A 23,234-nucleotide genomic window follows, 5' to 3' on the forward strand; every position below is an offset into this window, starting at 1 on the left:
TTAAAATACAAAAAGTTTATTTAACAGGGGAACCACACTGTTCCAACAGATTTTTAGTTCAACTTTTCTGAGGGTGACAAATTTAATTTATTTATTTCATACATTTCTATCTCACCCTTCTCCCTACAAGGGGGACTCAGGGTAGCCTCACATAGGCATCAATGATGCTAAAAATATATATTCCATAAAAATGACAATTAAAACAATAAAACAATTTTAAAACATTATACAAATCATCAATAAATTCATTTAACAATAAATTAACGCAATAGGTGAGAGCATCAACCACCTTGCTGAGGACAAAAAGTGAGGTGTTGATGGCACCGCTCTTCTTCAGGCGCAGGCCTTTGTTGCTAGTCTGACAGTTGTCTTCTGAGCCGGCCAAGTCAATAAGGCAAAGTCTGGCAGCCTGGTGACCAGCCTTCTGTTCTGCTCACTTGCACCAGCAACACAGCATAACTGCGACTGGAGCGTTGATTCAGCTGTGTGGACGCCACTGTCCGATTGCTGCTGGCAGGCAAGAAGTGGCTCTCAAAAGTCAGCGAAACTTGTGATCTCTCATTGGGTCAAGCCCGGCACCAGGATGTGGTGGTTGCGATCCTCCCGGATTGGCAAGTCTTGAAGGGATGACTGAAGGAGATCCAAAACCTTCTCTTGGTATATGAGTAACAAGAACTCTGGATGTACCTAAAAAGCTTTAGTAAGAAAAAATGGTAGATTAATCAGTTTGTTAAGAATAGATATCCAATAATGCCTTAGCATCAGAATAGGCTACAACAGTCTCCTTCTGTTTGAAGTTATTCTTCCAACACACTTCTGAAATACAATTGTTATATTTTTAAAAGGAAGATAGACTTGAGCTTTAAAGCCCTTCCTTTCCACATACCATAAAATGCAATGCCTTAACTTTTTAAACAATAGCTCATTTGGTCTTTTCCTATGAGATAGAGGTCAAACTGCTTGTGGGAGGAAGTTCTAACACAGGAAACTTTTCTTGCCTGGTACATGAACTTCAAATGTAACCCCTGGAAAACTTCCAAAAATTTTGGTTTGAAATTATGTCTCCTCTGGTATAGACCAGAGCACACCAAGTACCCTTGACATCCTTCAGAGGATTTTGATCTTAGGCCATTGCGTTAAGAGCTGTCTGTTCAATACACACAAGCCCTCCTTGAAATGACCTTTAATAAGGAGCCCCAAAATAATGAGACCTTACCTTTAATGCAGCAGATGGATCCTGGTGTCTGTCTTGCTTTCTAAATCTGGTTTGGTGTGGATTTCTGTAGCAAATCTAAATAGATGCTGAAAAAAAAGGTAACGAATTAAGTCAACACTAATAAATATAGGTTGCTTACCTGTAACCGTATTTCTTCGAGTGTCCATCTGCGAAATTCACACCTATGGGTTTTCCCTCGCGCATGCGCAGAAATCCGGAACATTCTAAAGTTTAATGAATAAAAAATGATTATTCTAAGCTCCGCCCACCTCCCCGCCCCCTCGGTATATATGCCGTCGCATGTGGCTGAGAGGTAGTTCCCCAGCGCTAATCGCAGCTAGGTCTATAGCATGACAGAGGGGAGGACGGGCGGGTTGTGTGAATTTCGCAGATGGACACTCGAAGAAATACGGTTACAGGTAAGCAACCTATATTTATTCTTCGTGTCCTCTGCGAAATCCACACCTATGGGTGAATAGCAAGCTACTGACCTGGAGGTGGGTCATGCCACGCAGGAAAAAAGGACAGCTCTGCCAAACGCAGCGTCTTTCTTTGCTTGTATGTCCAATTTGTAGTGTGAAGCAAACGTGGATGGAGTAGACCACGTAGCTGCTCTACAGATTTGGTCCAACGGGACTCCACGAAGAAAGGCCTAAGAAGTGGACACTGAACGTGTTGAGTGGGCCACAATATGAGAAGGAGGTTCTTTGTTTGCCAATTGGTAAGCTAGACGGATTGTTGAAACAATCCACGAGGCCAGCCCTTGTGAGAATACAGGGTGGCCTAGCATGTCTTTTCTGTATTTCAAAAACAACTTAGGGGATTTTCTATAAGTGGAGGTCCTATGAAGGTAAAAGGAAAGAGCCCTCTTAACATCGAGGGAGTGTAATGCTACCTCCAACGGGGAGGATGGGTTAGGAAAAAACGCTGGCAGAATAATATCCTGCGACATATGAAAATTCGAAACAACTTTGGGTAAAAACGTAACATCGGTCCGGAGGACCACCTTGTCATCATGGAACCTAACATAGGGAGGGTCAGAGCGAAGGGCCGTAAGCTCGCTCGATCGTCTAGCAGACGTAATGGCCACAAGGAATGCCGTTTTCCAGGACAAGTGGGAAATGTCATTGGAGGCCATGGGTTCAAAGGGAGGTTTTGACAATTGTGACAATACTAGTTCTAGGCTCCACTGAGGGGAAGGAAGGGAGGTAGGAGGGTGAACATTTTTATAGCCCTTGAGAAACAATTGAATCAGGTGATCCTGAAAAAGGGACGGCAAGCCGGACTTTTTGCGATAGGAGGATATTGCTGCTATGTAACACTTAACTGAGGAGAGGGAGAAATTTTTTTCGGAAAGTAGCACCAGGAAGTCCAAAACCACAGGAATTGGTGCTGAGAAGGGTGTGTATCCCACTGTTCGTGTAAATTTTTCGAATGATGACCACTTATATAGATATGACCTCTTCGTGGTCGGTTTATGGGCGGCTAAAATTATTCGTGAAACTTCGTCCGATAGGTTTATTGTGGTCTGATCCTCCACGCCGTCAGGGAGAGGGAGCGGAGGTCTGGATGGAGGACTAGGCCGTTCTCCAGAGAGAGAAGGTCTGGAGTCAACTCGAGGCGGAGGAATTCTTTGTTGGAGATCTGGAGGAGAGGGGCAAACCAATGCTGGCGCAGCCACCAGGGGGTGACTAAGATGCAATCTGTCTTGTCCTGAATTATTTTGGCTATGACAGGGGATAGGAGAGGAAGGGGTGGGAAGAGATAGAGTAGGCCTGGGGACCACTGGAATAGGAAGGCGTCTCCGAGACAACCTGGGAATGCGCGAGGGCGGAGCCTTGCGCAGTAGAGAGGGCAATGCGAGTTCGCAGGGGACGCGAACAGGTCTATCCTGGGAGTGCCCCATTTGTGGGTGAGGGCTCTGAATTGTATGTGATGAAGTTGCCATTCGTGATTGTTTTTGGAGGACCTGCTCAGAGAGTCCGCTAGTGTGTTGTCTTGGCCTGGTAGATGGATAGCTGTGAGAAGGACATTCCGCCGAATGCACCATTCCCAAATCCGTGTCGATATGGACAATAGTGTTTGGGAACGTGTTCCCCCTTGCTTGTTGATATAGTATTTGACTGCAGTGTTGTCTGTCACAATCTGTACTTTGTGGTTCGAGACGATGCGGACAAAGGCTCTGAGTGCCTTTTCTACCGCCATCATCTCGAGTGCATTGATGTGGAACTTGCGGTCCTGAAGGGACCAATGGCCGCTTATTTTGAACCCCTTGAGGTGCGCTCCCCAACCCGAGCTGGAGGCGTCGGTCGTGAGGGACATGGATGGGTGAGGTTGGATGAAGGGCATCCCTGATTGAACATTGTACTGATTTGTCCACCATGACAGGGAGTGGAGGACGGAGTGTGGTGGGTATAAGATACGGGATTGAGGTTCCCGGAGGGGGTCAAATGATTTGATGAACCATCTCTGAAGTGGTCTCATCCTCAGACGGGCGAATGGGGTCACGTTTGTGGTAGATGACATGTGGCCAAGTATGGATTGGATGGCCCAAGCCGAAGCTCGTCGAGATTTTTGGAGGTTCAAGATGGCTTGCTGAAGATTGAGGAAGCGGTCTTCCGAGAGGAAAGCTTTTTGGAGGTTGGAGTCTATCACGGCTCCTATGAACTGGATTCTTTGTGTTGGGATGAGATGGGATTTTTCCCGGTTTACAACCAGACCCAGGTCCTGCAAGAGAGACAAGGTGTAATGAATATCGTTGCACAGTTGCGTCCTTGAGAGAGAGCAAAATAACCAATCATCCAGGTACATAAAGATCGTTATGCCTTGTTGGCGGAGGTGTGCAGCTATAACTGACATGCATTTTGTGAATACTCTGGGTGCAGCGGACAAGCCAAATGGAAGAGAATTGAATGAGAATTGGGTGTTGTGTACCGCAAAGGTCAAGAACCTGCGGTGGGATTCTCTAACTGAAATGTGGAAGTAGGCGTCGCGGAGGTCTACTGTTGCTAGCCATGATCCTGGTGGAATGAATGGAAGTATGTTAGGGAGTGTAACCATGCGGAATTTGCGTGGTGTAATAAAGGTGTTGAGCCTGCGAAGATCTAGGATGGGGCGTAGGCCCCCATCCCTTTTGTCTATCAGGAAATATCGAGAAAAGAAACATTTGTTGGAATCATGAGCAGGGTTGACCGATATGGCTCCCTTTTGAAGGAGAGAGTAAATCTCTTCCCAGATCTCCTGGGAGGGTTGGGTGAGGAGAACTTTTCCAACAGGCGGGTAATTGTCAAACTCTATTGCATAACCTCTGTCGACTATGTCTAGGACCCAGGCGTCTGTAGTTATAGTCCGCCAGGTTTGTAGAAAAGGTTGTAATCTGTTTAGGTATGTAAGTGGTAGGGTGTGTGTGGGAGGATGAGTGACAGTGATGAGAGGTGTGCTAAAAACGACGTTTGTTGATGTTAGAAGGTCTGGTACCACGGTACTGACCTCTGAAAGGGAGTTGCGGGCGTCGTGGAGTTGTAGACTGGCCGTAAGGTCTTTGTCGTCCTCTGTAGAAGGAGGTATTGTAGGGTCTGGTGTAGTAGTGAGGGCGGTAGTAATATGAGCCCCATCGCTGGCGTTGATGAGAATATGGTTGTTGGTCATATTTGAAGACCGTTTGTTTCATCTTATGAGAATGCTCAAGTTGTGAGTCAGTTTCAGGGTTGAAGAGTCCTGCCTCATCCATAGGAAGGTTTTCAATAAGGGTGCGTTGAGATTGTGAGAGGATAGCAGCCCTTAACCAGGCATGGCGACGAAGGGCCACCGAGCCCGCAATGAGTTTGCTTGAAGCATCAGCTGTATTTCTTGCCAGGTCCTTTTGTAAAGATGATAATAGGAGGGCTTCTTGTTTAAAGGCCAGAGCCAGTGGTTGGTCGGCTGGTGGTAGCAATTCTAGATAGGGTGATATTTTGTTCCATAGGTGAGTTTGGTATACACTCATGTACACTCCATAATGAGCCATGCGTGCGAATAGACACGCTGAGGAGTAAAATTTTTTGGCCATAGAATCAAGTTTCCTTCCCTCTTTGTCAGAGGGGGAAGTTTGATTTGTTTGTACAGGTTTTGGTTGAGCATCAGTCACAATAGAATTTGCTTTAGGCATTTTAGATAGCCATGAAGCTGAGGATAAGTCAATACGGTATAAATTTTCTGCCCTCTTGGGAGTTGCCGGGATCATAGCCGGGGCCACTCCTGTATTTTTTAGAACTTTTAGTAAGAAGGGTAAAGTGGGCAACACAGTGGAAGTGGGTTGTTGTTGTTCAGTAGAAGTGAAACATGGATCTACCACAGTATCTGTGGGTTCAGGTGTAGCAAGGTTTAGGGCCCTGGAGAGTCTTATCAGAAGGGCAGAGAATTTTTTAAACTCTTCTAAATTCTTAGGAGAGGGGTCAGAGTCTGGAAGTTGGTCATGGATAACTGGGGTGTCATCAGTGGATTCAAGGTCCACTGTCTCAGCTTCTTGTTGAGTCTGAATGATTGGGTCCTGGAGGGGTTGAGGAGGGTCAGGTTGAAGCTGTTCATCAGGAGGATGAGAGAGTGTGGCTGTTGGGGGGACATGAGGGGGTTGTGGGTAGGCAAAGTGGGGTGGATAATGGGCATTGTAGTCCTTAGGATTGGGGGGGTGGGTAATAGAAGGGATACATAGGATATGGTGTTGGGGGAGGGTAAAGATGGTAAGGGTAGTCCTGGGGACTATAGGGGTGATATTGCTCTGCAGGATGCAATCTAGCTCTCTTGGAAGGGAGGGGGTTAGGAGGGGGCTGAGGGGAAGGAGAAAACTGGCGGCAGCGCGAGGTTTGTCTTCCTGGGGGAGGAGTTTCCTCCGGTGCCGGGGAATCTGGTGGGCTGGGGGAAGGAGGAGGAGAGGCTTGGGAGGGAGGGAGGGGCGGGGGGGAAAACTCCGTCGAGGCCTGAGCCTGCAGATCCAGTTGCGGATCCAGGAGCTCCAAAGGGGGAAGATAGGAAGGGTCTTCCATATGGAGCATGGTCGGGAGAGGATCTTGGAGCTGGAGGGCGGAACCGGAGAGGTGAGTCATCGGTTCCAGTATAGGGGGACTCAAGGGCTGTTCGCCAGTGAGTTGCCGTCCCTTTTTTTGTTTTGAATTTTTTTCTTTCGCTTTTGTCGCCCTCGTGGTTTGCTTTGAGGGCTTGGATTTTTTCTTGGCGGCTCCATTGAGGAAGCGTTCGCCTGGCCCGAATCTCGCCTATCTCCAACACATGGAGAGGGAGGCTGAGGGGGCTCTTGGGCTGGGGAGGAATGGGAGGGGGCTGGAGGAGCCTGGGGAGCCAGGGCACGCTCATAAAGTAAAGCTTTTAATCTTGAATCTCTGCCCTTGCGGGCTCTAGTTGTAAAGCTCAGACATATCTCACATGATTGGGGATTGTGGGCCTCCCCAAGACAAAGTAAACATTTAGAGTGTTTATCGGCCTCGGGCAGAGTAGCCCCGCAGGCCGAGCAGTTTTTGAAATAAGGAGAAGACATGCTAGCCTGCAATAAGAGTAGTCAGCCGGTCCAAGTCAGGAATGGAGAAGACGGGTCAGAAGGCAGTCCTTGGTCAAAAGCAGTAGTATACAGAGAGAGAACGTTCCGAGATGCTGTCTGATTAGCGCGGAAAAAGGAACTACCTCTCAGCCACATGCGACGGCATATATACCGAGGGGGCGGGGAGGTGGGCGGAGCTTAGAATAATCATTTTTTATTCATTAAACTTTAGAATGTTCCGGATTTCTGCGCATGCGTGAGGGAAAACCCATAGGTGTGGATTTCGCAGAGGACACGAAGAATAACTAAATTAAGTCATCGTAACGGTCTAAGGTACTGAACTTGAAACAGCTGAAAACAGGGTTTTGCTGGAATTGGTCCTGAGGAACTTTTAAAATACATACAACCTGACAACAGACCTCACTACCTCTGAGGATGCTTGCCATAGATGCTGGTGAAACGTCAGGAGAAAATGCCTTTAGAACATGGCCATATAGCCCGAAAAAACCTACAACAACCCAGTCTTACATTTTCTTTTATGGATCACAATTCTGAAATTGCAAGCGCCAGGTTCTAATTTTCATCAAATGTCTCCAACGGATTTTGTGTATACTATAGTAGCAAAACAAAATCCTTGGAAGGTATTGCTTTATGGTCACGTCCACAGCATACCAGAAACAGCATTTCCTAGCAGCCTTGGTAGAGACCAGGTCAGGGGCCCCAGATGCTGGTTCTGAGGTACAATCTACACTTCTGTGGCTGACTGCTACTTGGCTGTCAGCTGGGATGTCAAAAACACTTAAGCAAAGTGGAAAAGGTGTTTTGTTACTATAGCTAACACTTCCAACAGGTCACAAAAATCAGTCAGGATTGGTATTCCTACAGCTTTCTCCTTGAATGACCAAAGATAGCCATCTTTCGGGTCAAGTGGAGATCATGTCTTGTTCCAATCACAATTTGCATCCACTACAACACTTACAAGCAATTTATAAAATCACAACCTTTACCTTTTTTTCATTAATGTTTTTCTGCTACATGGTTTCTGGATTAAAACCTGCAAAAAGAGAACATTTCTTAATACTTTTTTCTTGAGAGTGTGAATTATAATTGCTTAGTATTGATTTGTCTTGCAGTTTTATCCCGCTAAGCTGACAGCACAGCTTAATGAGTAAAGCGAATCCGCAAGTTTTCTCTATGAGGCATTTCCAACGACAAGAACATACAGCAAAGTCCCATCGGGATAGACCTCAATGTTAGATTGTGTCAGGATTGTCAAGGCCTGTATATACTAGATGGCAGCAAATATGGTGCAGTTGTTAAAGCCTAGACTAGAAATCTGGGAAATGAAGGTTCAAAATTTTGTCAGCGATGGCTGATCTTGGGCAAATCACACGTTCTCAGCCTCCAATAAAAGCAGTTTTGATTAAAATGTTCACTTCTGAACAATTCTTGCCAAGAAAATCCTATAGCAGGTTTACCTTAGAGCAGTGGTTCACTATCTTCCTAGTGCTGCTGCCCCTTAATACATTTCCTCATGTGGTAACCCCCCAACCATAAATTTATTTTTGTTGCTACTTCATAACTGTAATTTTGTTACTGTTATGAATTGTAATGCAAATATCCAATATGCAGGATATATTTTTGTTTTCTGGATCAAATTTGGCACAAATACCAGATATGCCCAAATTTTAATACTGGTGGTGTTGGAGTGGATTGATTTTTGTCATTTGGGCGTTGTAGTAGCTGGGATTTATAGTTCACCTACAATCAAAGAGCATTCTGAACTCCACCAATGATGGAATTGAACCAAACAAGGCACACAGAACTCCCAAGACCAATGGAAAATACTGGAAGGGTCTGGTGGGCATTGACGTTAAGTTTTAGAGTTGTAGTTCACCTACAGCCAGAGAGCACTGTGGACTCAAACAATGATGGATCTGGACCAAGCTTTACACGAATACTCAATATTCCCAAATGTGAATACTGGTGGAGTTTTGGGGGAAATAGACCTTGACATTTGGAAGCTGTAGTTGCTGGGATTTGGGAATAGACCTTGACATTTGGAAGCTGTAGTTGCTGGGACCTACAATCAGAGAGCATTCTGAACTCCACCCACAATAGAATTGGGTCAAACTTTCCACACACAACCCCCTTGACCAACTGAAAAGACTGTTTTCCCCTCGTGACCACCTGTGATTTGCACCTATGGTAATTCCTGCGCGCGCGCGCAGGCAGCATCGGACATTCTCGAGACTCCAACAACCGTTAGCTAAGCCACGCCCACCTCCGACTACATAAATAGCCCCATATGGAGCTAACGGTCAGTTCTTTTTAACCGCCGCATTCAGGCAGCCGGATAAATTGAGACTCTTTGCTTCAATTAACAGAAGGCTTATTGTGAGATCTTCAACTGGTAAAATGTCTCATACAACAGGCTTTAAGCGTTGTACAGCTTAAACACTGGCTTACACTGAAGTCCAAAAGCATACTGATAACAAAATGGAGTCTTGAGTCTGAACATGTTCAGTACAATCATAAGTCTGCAGCCCCTCCCATACCAAAGAGGTCAATCAAACTGGCAAATCAATATATTTAGATATACAATACAGGTTAGCAAATATGTTCATTAACAAACTAATAGTGAAGGCTTGGAAGGCTGCCATTTCCAACAGCTTCCCTCAATACTTCTAGCTTAGAAGATTACAGGAAAACAAGTTTTCATACCTGAAGGTGTGTCAATTTCAGCATCCGCCTCTTCCTTGTATTTGTACTGTAATTCCGATCTGAAAGCCAGCTGCCAAATTGCAGCCAGGAAAGAACACATGTCAGCCAAGTGCTGTAAGGAGGGCAAATATGCTTTTGCAGAACCAGCTTCTACAAGATTTAATCTTTTATTTATTGTTGAAAGTTTACCAAACAACTCATTCCAGTTGCAATTCACCCCTTTAAGCAAGCTGCTACATTTCTTTGTGTAAATACTTTGCAGCGGAATTTGCATGTCCACCCACCAACCCTAGAAGGTCTAAGTATAGAAAGCTGACCCTAGATATGCCAACTCATCTATTTAGGAAATTAAAGAATCCAGCTTGTCTCTTTTTTGCCATTGTAATAGCAAGGCTGAGCATCTACCTAGCAACCCATCTGATTCCAATCTGACTCTACAATACATTTTCTTGTTTGTGAAAGAGTTGAACAACCAGGTATCTAGTTCGTAAAGTCAATTAACATGTTCAGAACGGCTTTTTCTCATTCACTCTTTTCAGAGCAGTTGAACATTTTGCCAATCATCATAACAATTCCATACAAGCCCCACTGAGTCCTACACCCCCTTTGACACAAACAGTGCTCCTCAATCCCCATTAAGATGCATTAATCCCTCCTTTAAAACAATATAACACAAATTAATTAAATTTCAAAAGTATAAAGCAATTTAAACGTAACTCAGTAATCAAACAGCTTATGATTCAATGTCCTGCATGATCCAAATTTAATTGCATCCAGATGGAAAGGCAACAGAGGGAGCCAACCACGACTCCATTTAACCATGAAACTATCACTTCCAAATAAGACTGTCAATTTACTTACCAATTTAGAGAAGAGGTGCACATTATCCAGATTCCTTTCAAAAAAAGGGAAAAACCAATAAATATGCGCAGTTAGTTTATTGTCCTACACGTTTTTCATATTTGTGCAGACGAACTGCAGACTGTTCAAAACAAACCACCAAAGGATCTACTACAAAGGCCCTCTGACTTGGAAAAGAAGTTCATAGGTTTTTACTTTCTCTACTTCAACACTTAGAACACTATCTGCTCCATAATAGATATTCTAGAGTTCAATTAGATATAACTAGACACTGGTAAGCCTAATGTATTTCATATATTTTCCACTTCTGCCAGATAATTCTTGGGCATATGCTTATTACAGGCCTCATTGTCACCAAGGTAATTTTGCCATACAATGATGGAAGCATAGCCTGTATTTACTGTAGCCTCATTGCATAACCCAGACACAAAGAGAAAGTGTGTGTCCACATTTACTGCAGCAACAAGGCAGCTGCCACTTCATGGAATATATTCGGAAGAGAAAACGTATTTTCACCTCTGGAATGGAGAAATTGCCTTCATCGTCACTGGCTGCACCTCAGAAATGATTATCAGAGGACTCCTGAAAAATAGTTCACAGAACAGAATGCATAATATTAAGAGAGGTATAGGCAAACTACCGGCTGTTAGGAACTGTGGAAGTCCAAAACACCTTGACGGCCAAAGTTTGCCCACAACTCCATTAAGAGGAATAAGCCCTAGCTGGCATAAGCAAAACATTGTACTTGGAAATATACGGGTTTTTTTTGGTTGTGTCAGGAGCAACTTGAGAAACTGCAAGTTGCTTCTGGTGTGAGAGAATTGGTCGTCTGCAAGGACGTTGCCCAAGGGACGCCCAGATGTTTTGATTTTTTATCATCCTTGTAAGAGGCTTCTCTTGTGTCCCCATATGAGGAGCTGGAGCTGACAGAGGGAGCTCATCCGCACTCTCCCCGGATTCGAACCTGCGACCTGACAGTCTTCAGTCCTGCCGGCACAGGGGTTTAACCCACTGTTTCTGTACTTTAAAAAATACTCAAACAAAACACACAGCTCAATCCCAAATAATGGATTTAAAGCTTGTAAAGTTACTATTTTTATAGACCTAAAGAGAGCATGTGAAAATTGTCAGAAATATTAAAAATTAACTAGGTATTTTAAATTACAAAAATGAGAGTCAAGCACTGAAAGGGTTAAATTGATGCAATGACTCAGCAGAAGCTGCAGTTCTATATAAACAAGTCCGCTCTCAGTCTGTGAGAGGTCTCTATGGAAGAAAGGCCTTAGTGTGTTAGTAGGCCTCATACAGAGAAGGCCTCAGTGTTAGTTCGCCTTTGTGGGAGAAAGTCTCAGTATGAGGTAGGCTTCAATGTTAGTAGGCCTCAGTGTGAGAAGCCCCAGGTTGAAGGCCATCATGTGTAAAAAGCTCCTGTGTAGCTTCGGTGTGAGAAGCTGTTTATCTGCAGAAGAAAGAAGCCCAGTGTGGAAGCAAAGAATGAAGTATAAAGAACTTTATTATTTATTTACATTATTTATATCCCACTCATATCAGCCCGCACCGCAGGCGACTCAGGGCGGTTATGGAAACCTTGTTCTTGTAAATAGTGCAACCATATTATTTTGCCCTAAAGAGAAGCTTCCTATGGCACAGATAACATTGGCCTGTATGTTTTTGTTCTTTTTATCATTTTTGGTTACTGGTGCTGGGTCATACTGCTGCTAATAAGTTACTCTGTGTGCATTAATTAGGGTCTTTTGTTAATAAGCCCACTCACACAACAAAACTCACAGTAATGTTTTAACAGATGCTGCAACTAACTCCACCCAGTACCCTCCAGCTGTGCTTGGCCTCAACTCCCATCTTCCCCAACACAGCCACCTGGCCAATCACTGCTTCTTGTTTCAACAAAAATACCAGGTTTAGCAAGCACTGCAGCTTGAGAACCAACGATGCCACATGTTGAATTGATGTTGCACTGCTTTTTGAACATGCCACCAGGACAAGACTGCTGGATGCAGATACCATTCAGTGCCGTAAGCTTCACTAATCTTCCCATGGAAAGACATTGAATATGCAATACACAGCTTAGAAAAGGATATTAAAGGACCTTCACATACCTTTTTTGTGAGACAATGCTGAAGATTTCTGATCTTTATTTTCCAGGACACTGAAAAAAAATCAGAAGACATTCGTTTCACACTCACTCTTTAAAATATCTTGGAGTTTCTACTGGATAGAAGTTACCCAGAAAGCAAGAATTCTGGGCCTTGATTTGCAGGTATACAAATAGTTATGTTCCTTCCTGTAAGTAACACAGCCAATACAAATCAGCCATGGGTTGCAAAGAAGAATATGCTCTTAGCACTCGCTTCATGGTTTTCTGCAGACAGGACTAGCCAAAACCTGAAGCTGTGCTGATAACTCCTGAAGACAGGAAAAGCAAATTGGATCAAAAATACTGTGGTCATGCAATTCTTTGGCTTATCTGGTTCTTAAATCAGACACGTCTACATTCCTTTCCTCTTCCCTATTGCTCCATAAACCTGATAGCAGAAAGCAACATTAACCTTTACAGAACCACAGATTGAATTCAAACACAAACTTACATTTAGCATCAATGATGTCAGACATTCTCCCGTCTCAAAGTGGGATGGCAGCCAATTGAGAAGCAAGGCAGGTAGAGCTATCGTTGCACCAAGACCTAACTCCATCTCATGTTAGAAATTCTTGTTATTTTTATTTCAAACCAGCCTTCAAGTTTCTCTTCATGCAAAAAACTGGGTGCCACTGCATTCCAAATAAACTAGGCAAATGGCTATTTAAAAAAAAACTGTAAAGAAAGCAGAGGATGAGCTCCACTAAAAATTCCCAGACATGCCATGAGTTTACTGAAGTCCATGAAATGACGCAAGCAAGAGGTGCCATCATTTGCAGGATTCTGTCATGGAGATGATTCATTTTTGCTGCTCCTGGTATGGAAAAAAAGAAAAGTAGGTGAAGGAAATGGCAATGTGGCATCAGCTGAGATTCTTTTCAACATTGCCTTCATATGGAAGCACTTAAGCTAGTTTACGGATGCCTTGCACTCAGTTCCAATCAGATTATTAAAGTTTTAGTTCATTTCTGGAATCACTCAGCAGTTGAACTAGGAAACAATCATCACAAGAACTGCAGTGCATACCAAATATAGAAACACATGTTGGAGATGTAAAGATCAGCCAGGAACATACTTCTACATGTGGTGGACTTGCCCGGTGGTAGATAAATTCTAGCAAGTCATACACAGAGAGGCACAAAAGATACAAAAGAAAAAGTTTCCGAAAAAGCCGGATTACTTTCTACTCAATCTAACAGATGAAGCCCTAAAACTGAACAGCAACGAAGATATCTTATTTACATATATATCTACCGCTGCCCGAATAACATTGGCTAAGCATTGGAAAGATGAACACACCCCCAAAACAGAAGACTGGTTGGATAAACTAATAGAAATAAGAGACATGGACAGACTAACATTCCTCCTCAGAAGCTGCTCGGGAAAAGCAGTAAAACAGACAGATTGGACAATCTTTGAGGAGTATGAAAAAAATAAGGTTGAAAAATAAAATGTATGGGAATAAAAAATAGAGGAGATACAAATAGGCTCATCATTAGTATGGACGGGTGACAAAGAAATCTGGTGTCCCCCCTCCTCATGAGGGCCACCGGGAAACATAGGTAAATAAGATTGTTTAGAAGCTAAATGGAAGTCGCAATTGTGTTTTTAATCTTGTGTAAATGTTACCTTAAAAGAGTCTGTTAATGTGACCGTAGTAGGATGCGGGTATGGAAGGGAACCCCCCCCCCCCCCCGGGGTCCGGTATGAATTGAATGGATGTTTTTGTAGGTAAAGGTAATGTTTTTGCTGTATTGTTGTACATGTTTTTTTTCTGTTGTCGCTGTTTCTTGTTTCTTGTCCCTTGTTTCTTCCCCTCCCTTTGTCTCGCCCACCCCCTTCCCCCCCCCACCTCATTGAATGTAATTCTTATTGAAAATTTAATAAAAGATTATTTATATATATATATAAAAGAACTGCAGTGCACAAACTGGCTCCAATTAACCACGGCTGCTAAAACAGCTTCAGTGAAGACACCTTTTCCCCATGATAACTCTTTCAGGAGTGAATTTCCCTTCCTATGGGTATATTTCTCTCACTTCCTGTTCTCAACTATGAGTCATTTATTTATTTATTTACGATATTTGTATGCCTCCTTTCTCAGCTGCAGGAACCACATTTGTAACTCAGAGGTTTGTAATTTGGGGACTGCCCACATTACAAGTCAAGCTTTCAGATCTTTTAATTGCTACATGGCTCAGGCTCCCAATTTATGCACATTTTCCCTCACAATACAAGTCTCACCCTGACGCTTATTTATGTAAAAATTGTCCATTGTTGTTACATTCCTGTTACTGGAAAATGGCTATAATAGTAACAATACATCTCATAACTGAAAACAAACAATAAACAATAACAGTAACACACAAGCATTTAAAAAACCTAAGGCTGGGCCAAATGTAATGATTTAAAGTTTAAAAAATAATGCTGGGCATGAACTAGGTAGGATATAACTGGGATAAAGTTTTCAGAGAGATGGGGGTGCGCAGGTAATCCTAAATCAGTGATAAAGTGCATGTAGAGGGCGTATTGCTGAAAGTTTTCCTTATTCTGGGAAGGCACACTGGAACCACCACACTGGAACTACCACCTTAACATCATTCTGCATAAAAGCCCAACTCACTTGGTTTTCTTTTTGTATTTCTTCTTCTTCTCCGGAATTATACTACTTAGGATAAAGGAACTTTTCTCCTGTGGCAATGAAAGAAAGATATGCAGGTTTTTCCCTCACAGAAACCAGAAGGATGTCAACATCAGAGCAATGAAAGTTAAATTTGCTGTACTTTTCCTTTCCAAACGTCCTAAACAAAAATGCATCCTAACATCTTGCACTGATTAAAAAAATAATTTGCATGCATCTTAAATAAAGAATAGACAGGTAAGCTGGAAAGGGGTGTTAATAGAAGTTTTGCTGTGCTATTATCAGGATTTCATTATAAGGCCTATCGTATGAGGGTTTTAGGGTGCATCTACAATCAGGCATGGGCAAGCTTCGGCCCTCCAGGTGTTTTGGACTTCAACTCCCACAATTCAAATTGTGGGAGTTGAAGTCCAAAACACCTGGAGGGCTGAAGTTTGCCCATGCCTGATCTACATTGTGGAATTAATGCCGTTCGAGACCACTTTGACTGCCACAACTCAATGTTACGGAAGCATGGGACTTGTAGTTTGGTAAGGCCTTGAGCCTTCTCTCTCAAAAGAGTGCTGGTGCCTCACTACATTACAATTCTCATCATTGAGCCCTGGCCCTTATAGTGGTGTCAAACTGCCTTCTACAGTGAAGATACACACCCTTGACAAACCATTTGAGAAATGCAGCCAATAGTTTTAAGTTTACTGATGTATTAAGTTTACAGGGTGAAGTAATCCAACTTAAGTGCATGCTTACCACTATCCTGGCACCAATATCATCATTACCAGAATTCGTATTTGGGTCTTCTTCACTGAAAAACAATAATCGCACAATCGCAATCACCTCCATACATACTATTAAAAATAAGAAATACAAGTACTGAATAATAGAGATTTGTAAAGAGCTTCATAGAAGACTGGAGGCATTTTGCATAGTTTTTTCAAGGCAGTGCTTATAATAATGTAATAGGATTGCCACATATGACAGAACAGAGGCATCGAGAACAGCTTCTCATTACTACAGTATACTCCCAATATGTGCACTCAATTCTAGAGTCTCCTGTCCTTTTCCAAGGCATTGTCCCTCCCAATCAGTACAATTCTTTACTTGCACTTATTATTGTTCTATTTAGAAAAACAAAGTTTCCATAGCACCGGGACTGTGGCGCAACTGTCTGAGAGTCAGCTGCATTAAGATCACTACTGACCACAAGGTCATGAGTTCAAAGCCAGCCCGGGTCAGAGTGAGCTTCCGACCAATTGTGTAGCTTGTTGTTGTCCTTTGCAACCCGAAAGACAGTTGCATCTGTCAAGTAGGAAAATTAGGTACCACCTATGTGTGGGAGGCTAATTTAACAAAATTTACGAGGCCATAAGAAAAGACTCCAGAAAAGCATGCGGGGAATGCGGAAGTTCTTCATCAGTGTCGCAGATGGACGATGAAAGCGACAGATCTCCTGGCGGCCAGAAAAGTTAAATAGCCTCTGACTGTTTGTCTATATCTGTTGTGTGTCTTTGGCATTGAATGTTTGCCATATATGTGTACATTGTAATCAGCCCTGAGTCCCCTGCAGGGTGAGAAGGGGGGAAATATAAATACTGTAAATAAATAAATAAGTAGGGGACCTTCCCACATAAAGTACAAGATGGTATTTGTCATATTGAAATATCAAGGTGCCACATATGATTCAGCGGGAGGGGAAAATTTTATGTGTTCACGAAGGCCTGGAAAAAAATTAAATTTAGGAGGAAGTTGAAAGATGCAGTAATTTGCTCATTAAATCTAGATTTATTTAATGTTGTACTATAAAACTTCTTTTACAATTTACATTTCTGAAGTGTTACATATACAAGTGTTGAGTGAGTGAGCTTATTAACAAAAGACCCTCCTCATAAATGTACAGCAGAATAACTTATTAGCAGCAGTGTGACCCAGCACATGTAGCCGAAAGTTGTATAAAGAACAAAAACATGTGATATCTTCCATAGGAGGCTTTCCTTTATAGTAAAATAATATGGCTGCACTACTTACAATAACAAAGTTTCCATAGCACAAATAGTTTAACCTTCACACAAGGCCTACCTCACTCACACTCAGGCCTACTAACAATGAGGCCGATTTTCCCACTGAGGCATTCTCTCACACAGAGGTTTACCTCACACTCCACGGGATGACACTAGCATTGGCCCATTAACTAACAGGCTTCAGCCTACTCACTCTCCTCAGGAAGACTCTAGCTTTGGCCCACTGACTCTAACAGGCATTGGCCTACTAACTCTTTCAGCGCTTGATTCACACTTGTAATCAAAAATACCCAGTTAATGTTTAATATTTGCAACAAGTTTCACAAAAAAGAAATTATTTACATGAACAATCTCACAGTCAAATCGCCTAACACACATTATAATTTCCGATTGTAAGCAAGTAGAAAAAACTGAGATGCACTTCACATCTGGGCTGAAAAACCTTTCCTAGAATGCGTTCCTACTTAATTTCCCATTCAACTAGAAAACAGTAAAGGTTTTTTAAAAATGCGCCCTATATCACTGGTGATATAGAAAACGTCTCAAAGCTCTGTAACTGCTATTTCTGAAAGTAATATTGAACAAATTCATAGGACCAAGAAATGAGCAATTTCTGGTATTAGTCTAAATGGGTTTTTTTCTTCAAAATACTGTTCAGGGTAAGGTTGGGGAACCTGGTTTCATTCAGATATTCTGTACTACAATGTCCATCGTCCCAAGCAACTATGGTCAGTGAGCCAAGGACAATATCTGCTGGAAAAGCAGACAGAAACCGATTCCTATATTTTGAAATCGTAACATAAGTTTAAAAAAACAGTTGCTGAAACTGCTCAAAAGATTTAAAAAAATATTGACATACAAGCTTGGAGAAAGTGATCTAGCATTAAATTTCAGGTTTAAAGATGATTTTCTCAACTATAGAGATTAGAAAGACCAGAGAAGCATAATTATACATACTCTGGCTCTTCAATGGGAGAAAGAGGACCATCATCATCCAGGTATTTGTACTTCCGTGTCTCCAGGCTCTCATTTTCTAGATCATCCCCAGCATTCAATTCTGCCAAAGACTTTTCAAGGAGGCGCTCACATTTCAGCGTTTTAATGTATCTGAAGTATCCTTGTACAGCTAATTGCTAGGAAAGAATGGTTCTATGGTTAATACCAAGGAACAAGAAGATGAAAAGACAAGCAATTCAATTTTTTGTGCAATGCAGGGAGTCCCCAAATTATGAACAAGATTAATTTAGTACAAAACTTCAGATCAGACAGCAATATCTTGTCTAAGTCTGGGCTTAAGAGTAACTTACCTCATATCGACACACAAGTTTAAATGGAATGTGTTTCCTTCCACTAAGTTTCTCCACAAAAGGAAACTGGAGGCCCCCCTCTCTCGCTTCCCTCCATCGCTCACGTGCTGGGATTCTCGCCCGCCTCTTTCTCAGAGGCAGTCGGATCTTCGGCCGCTCTTCCTCAGGTGTTTTTTTCTTAGTTCTGCGTTTTCTCTTTTCCCTTAGCCTCATTTTTTTGCACTTTTTATGCTGTTGTCTTACAAAGTAGTAGTCAAAAAGAGCTTTGAGGTCAACTTTAGGCTTAGGTAATTTCACCTGGACCCCAGGCTTCCCTGAGCCATTTGAATTAGTAACGCCTGCTCTTCTTCCACCAGGTGCATTTGCAGAAGGCGGTCCACACTTTGCCGAACCCATTTTTCCTTTCTTTGTTTGCTTTGGCGAATGCGAGTCAGCTTTGGTCCTGTTACAGAAATGAAAAGTGAACAGTTGCTCAGTGGCATAATTAGTTAATTTCCTTACATTATATATGAGAGAAATCCTTTCTTAGAATATACACCAGACTCCCTCAATCTGCAAGTGTGCAGATGTCAAGCTTCAATCCAGAGATACGAGGGTTATCCAGAAAGTAAGGTGACAAGATTTTTTTAAATACAAAGAATGAATATATTTTAACAAAAATTGCAAGGATTGTAGCATGGGTATTACATTATTTTTCCACAAAAATCACCATTCAGTTCAATACATTTTGTCATCTGTGGGACAAGTTTTTGATGTCAGTGTCATTGAAGTTTTCCTTCACCTTTTTCAGCCAGTTTGTCACTTTGATTTTCACCTCCTTGTCAGAGAAGTGTTTTCCACCAAGGCGTTCCTTCAATTTAGTGAACAGATTATAGTCACTGGGTGCAAGATCGGGCTGTGCTAGGGGTGACTTAAAATATCCCAATCAAATGAAGTCAACAACTCTTGTGTTGCGTGAGCTGTGTGCGGACGCGCATTGTCATTAAGGAGACAGACTCCCGCCATCAGCATCCCATGACTTTTGTTTTGGATGGCTCTGTGAAGTTTCTTCATGGTCTCACAATATATTCTGTACCCATTTTGTCGCATGCTCTCTTGACATTACGTCCTCTCCATAAACTGAATCAATTTTGTGATGAACCGCGGCAGCATTTGTGCCCTTTGCATTGAGGTATTACAACGCAAACTTCGCACTTGAAGGGAAATGGAATGAGGATGCTCATCTCTAACCTTCACATCAGTTGATGAGCTACTGACGACTGGCACTGCTCATTTGCCTCCGTTGGCTTCCCACACAGCAATACCAATTTCCCACAAGAAAATTCCCTGCGAGAGCTACATGCCTTGTAACCTTATTTTCTGGATAACCCTACTAAAAGCAGGATATAAATAAAAATATAGTATCTCCCATCAACCTAATCTGGTAGAACAATTTGATATGCTGTATGGGGAATTGTGTTAGGAATTGTGGGAATTGAAGTCCAAAACACCTGGAGGGCCAAAGTTTGCCCGTGCCTGCCATAATACATAATAATACACTCTAGTAACTCAGAAGCATATTTCACCAACTGGAAGAAATCACACAGGATGTACAATTCTTCAACGACACACAGATAATATATGCAAACTGAATAATTTCAATTTTAGCAAAGTTGCAAGCCCTACAGCTAGAAACTTTTCTACCAGGAAGCTCAGCCAAGATTGCAAATACAGGTAATAGATGCAGCTGCACTTCAGAAACCCTATGACGACACCTTGCAATTTTATGTACAGATTAAGGACTCACTTTTTTGAATCCTGGTGATGTGCAGCAGAGTCTTCTGTCTCACAAATATCAGCCATGTTCAGCTCCTAGCATAGAATTGGGGGGAATCAGGAGAGAAATGTTAGTATTTTGAAAATCTTGAGAGCAAATATATTGCAAGTTAGAGAACATTTACAAAAAACAAGGAGCTTCCTCTTACTATTCAGATTCTAAAAGTTAATACCCTTATAATAAGTCTAAAAAAGAGGCATAAAAACCGGGCATTTTCAAAATATTGCCAGGCAATTCATTTATAGAGGCGGCAAAACTACAACCCTCATGATTCCATAGTAATGGAATCTCAAATGGTGTTAAATTGCATTAATTCTACAATGTAGATTCACCTCATATCTACTAAAACGTATGAATTAAGGACCTAACAATACAATCCTATGCAATAAATGATCCTCACTGACATCAACAGGTTTTTATTCTCAAGGGATTGTTTACAAGACCGGAGCCTCTCTCTCTCTCTCTCTCTCTCTCACACACACACACACACACACACACACACACACGTGTCTATACACATATAGTAAAGGTTTCGCCTGACATTAAGTCTAATCTTGTTCAACTCTGGAGGTGGTGCTCATCTCAGTTTCTAAGCCAAAGAGCCAGCATTGTCCATAGACACCTCCAGAGTCATGTGGCCGGCATGACTGCATGGAGCACCGTTTCCTTCCCATCGAAGCGGTACCTATTGATCTCCTCACATTTGCATGTTTTCAAACTACTAGGTTGCTAGAAGGTGTGGCTAACAGCAGGAGCTCACCCCACTACCTGGATTCAAACTGCCATCCTTGCGGTCAGCAAGTTTAGCAGCTCTGTGGTTTAAGCCGCTGCACCACCAAAAGGCAGCAGCTTACACACACACATATATAATTGAACCGAATAGGCTTATATTGCATTTCCCCCTATATATATTCTATATATATACACACATAGTGTGCATATAGTGTGTGTGTGTGTATATATATATATATATAACTTATTTATATCCCATTTTATTTCTCCATACAGACTCAAAGCGGCTCACCATCAAAAATCTTACAATTTAAAATATATAATTAAAAGTATATTATATATTATCAGGAGCAATTATATTTAATGCATTAGTATTACTATATTACATTATTATGGTTATTATATTGCATTACATTATAATATTATCAATATTATATGTATATACAATATATTATATTATTAGCATTGCACAATATTAGTATAATATGTTAATATTATTATATCAATATAAATAAAAATGTAATGTTCGTTTGTGGGATTAACATAATTCAAAAAACCACTGGGTGAATTAAAACTAAATTTGGACACAATACACCTATCAGGCCAACAAGTGACCATCACTCATAAAAACACTGAAAAACACAGCGGGAGAGACTTAAACCAAAAAATAAAAATTATATCCATATAAATAAAAATGTAATGTTCGTCTGTAGGATTAACATAACTCAAAAACCACTGGGTGAATTGACACCAAATTTGGACACAATAGACCTATCAGGTCAACAAGTGACCATCACTCATAAAAACACAGCGGGAGAGACTTAAAAAACCAAAAAATAAAAAAAATACATTACAACGCATGCTCAAAACCACATATATACACATATACACAAACATTTGGATACAATAAACCTATCAGGCCAACAAGTGACCATCACTCATAAAAACACTGAAAAACACAGCGAGAGACTTAAACAAAAAATACATTACAACACATTCTCAAAACCACATATATACACATATACACAAATACACACACACACAAAACACATATACACAGACTGGGCCACAGCAACACTTGGCAGGGGACAGCTAGTATTATTATAAGTATTATATTTCATTTCATTATATTATCAGTATTATGTGTACATACAATAAATTAGCATAGCACAATATTAGTATATGCTAATAATATATTATTAACATAGCACAAATTCGTGTGTGTGACTGTCCCTTGTGTATATGTGTTTTGTGTGTGTATGTGTGTGTATATGTTTGTGTATATATGTATATTTGTGTACATAGATGGTTTTGTGCATGCGTTGTAATGCATTTTTTGTTTTTTAAGCCTCGTCTGCTGTAGTTTTCAGTGTTTTTATGAGTGATGGTCACTCATTGGACTGTTAGGTGTCTTGTGTCCAAATTTGGTGTCAATTCGTCCAGTGGTTTTTGAGTTATGTTAATCCCACAAATGAACATTACATTTTTATTCATATAAATATACACATATATACTATATATATATATATTCTATATATAAATATATATATATTCTCTCTCTCTATATATATATATAAGTGCAGTATGTAAAAATAAAATATAAGCCTATTCAATTGTAAATAAAATATTACAATTGTTATATTTATGCATATTCTATTTGTATCTCTTTATTGAGATGCAAACATGAAATTATAACATACAAATCAATCAATCCATGCCATAAAATATGAAATTGAGATGCAAACATGGAATTATAAAATACAAATCAATCCATGCCATGAAATATGAAATATTAAACTAACATTCCAAAACTTTTGGAAAGCAAGTATATTGGATGATTATTTGGAGTGTAAGACTCCTGGGCCTTTCATTTAAGGGAAATCTGAAAGCCTAATTCTAGCCAAGGCCCATGAGAAGCAATGGCGCCAGAGGGGAGGAAACTCAACCTCGCTTTTCACCCCTTTATCTTCCCTTAATCACCCCGATATCGTACCCAAAATAAACAAAAAATATCCCTAAATTATCAATTAACAGGCCACGCTCTAACCTGAGCATTAATTCAAGCGGATGACAATGGATACTTATTCATTCACGACTCACAACAGTTCCGTTCCCGAAGCCAAACAAGGCCGAACGCTTGAAGAGGGCCCGCTTAAATAGTTTAGCCGTTCTCGCGAGAGTTGGGTTTCGGGGTTGACGGGAAGGAGGGAAGGAGGGCCGCGGGCGCGAGTGCCATCTTG

General features: G+C 41.5%; 1 protein-coding gene and 6 non-coding genes across 7 annotated transcripts; all 7 read right to left on the reverse strand.

The window, feature by feature from the left end:
* TAF1D (TATA-box binding protein associated factor, RNA polymerase I subunit D) lies at positions 1-23,136 on the reverse strand. The gene is made up of 14 exons (XM_067466525.1): positions 23,095-23,136; positions 20,233-20,297; positions 18,447-18,888; positions 18,097-18,272; positions 15,872-15,926; positions 15,107-15,174; positions 12,935-13,297; positions 12,446-12,495; positions 10,845-10,910; positions 10,329-10,362; positions 9,468-9,617; positions 7,751-7,797; positions 1,217-1,302; positions 1-695 (listed from the first exon to the last, which is right to left on the reverse strand). The coding sequence occupies exons 2-7, from the start codon at positions 20,286-20,288 to the stop codon at positions 13,270-13,272; spliced, it is 825 nt and encodes a 274-aa protein (XP_067322626.1). The 5' UTR covers positions 20,289-20,297; positions 23,095-23,136; the 3' UTR covers positions 1-695; positions 1,217-1,302; positions 7,751-7,797; positions 9,468-9,617; positions 10,329-10,362; positions 10,845-10,910; positions 12,446-12,495; positions 12,935-13,269.
* On the reverse strand, positions 7,329-7,452 carry LOC137096764 (small nucleolar RNA SNORA32). The gene has a single exon (XR_010909716.1). It is a non-coding gene; the product is annotated as a small nucleolar RNA SNORA32 (small nucleolar RNA).
* On the reverse strand, positions 7,864-7,995 carry LOC132772451 (small nucleolar RNA SNORA18). Its single transcript, XR_009631185.2, has one exon. It is a non-coding gene; the product is annotated as a small nucleolar RNA SNORA18 (small nucleolar RNA).
* Positions 9,968-10,041, reverse strand: LOC132772447 (small nucleolar RNA Z40). Its single transcript, XR_009631181.1, has one exon. It is a non-coding gene; the product is annotated as a small nucleolar RNA Z40 (small nucleolar RNA).
* LOC132772449 (small nucleolar RNA SNORA1) lies at positions 10,660-10,798 on the reverse strand. The gene has a single exon (XR_009631183.2). It is a non-coding gene; the product is annotated as a small nucleolar RNA SNORA1 (small nucleolar RNA).
* Positions 12,223-12,361, reverse strand: LOC132772448 (small nucleolar RNA SNORA8). The gene has a single exon (XR_009631182.2). It is a non-coding gene; the product is annotated as a small nucleolar RNA SNORA8 (small nucleolar RNA).
* On the reverse strand, positions 13,420-13,497 carry LOC132772463 (small nucleolar RNA SNORD5). Its single transcript, XR_009631196.2, has one exon. It is a non-coding gene; the product is annotated as a small nucleolar RNA SNORD5 (small nucleolar RNA).
* Positions 23,137-23,234: the final 98 nt, after the last annotated feature.

This window comes from Anolis sagrei, chromosome 3 (genome assembly GCF_037176765.1).
Source record: "Anolis sagrei isolate rAnoSag1 chromosome 3, rAnoSag1.mat, whole genome shotgun sequence".
In the NCBI taxonomy this organism is placed as follows: domain Eukaryota; kingdom Metazoa; phylum Chordata; class Lepidosauria; order Squamata; family Dactyloidae; genus Anolis; species Anolis sagrei.

Bases quoted from the DNA above. Each gene is read 5' to 3' on its own strand.
- TAF1D (XM_067466525.1), bottom strand. From the start codon at position 20,288: ATGGCTGATATTTGTGAGACAGAAGACTCTGCTGCACATCACCAGGAT. The intron at 15,927-18,096 runs GTATGTATAATT...ATTGTTTTTCAG, and splicing joins TCTCCCATTGAAGAGCCAGA to TGAAGAAGACCCAAATACGA. The intron at 15,175-15,871 runs GTAAGCATGCAC...TCATTGCCACAG, and splicing joins ATATTGGTGCCAGGATAGTG to GAGAAAAGTTCCTTTATCCT.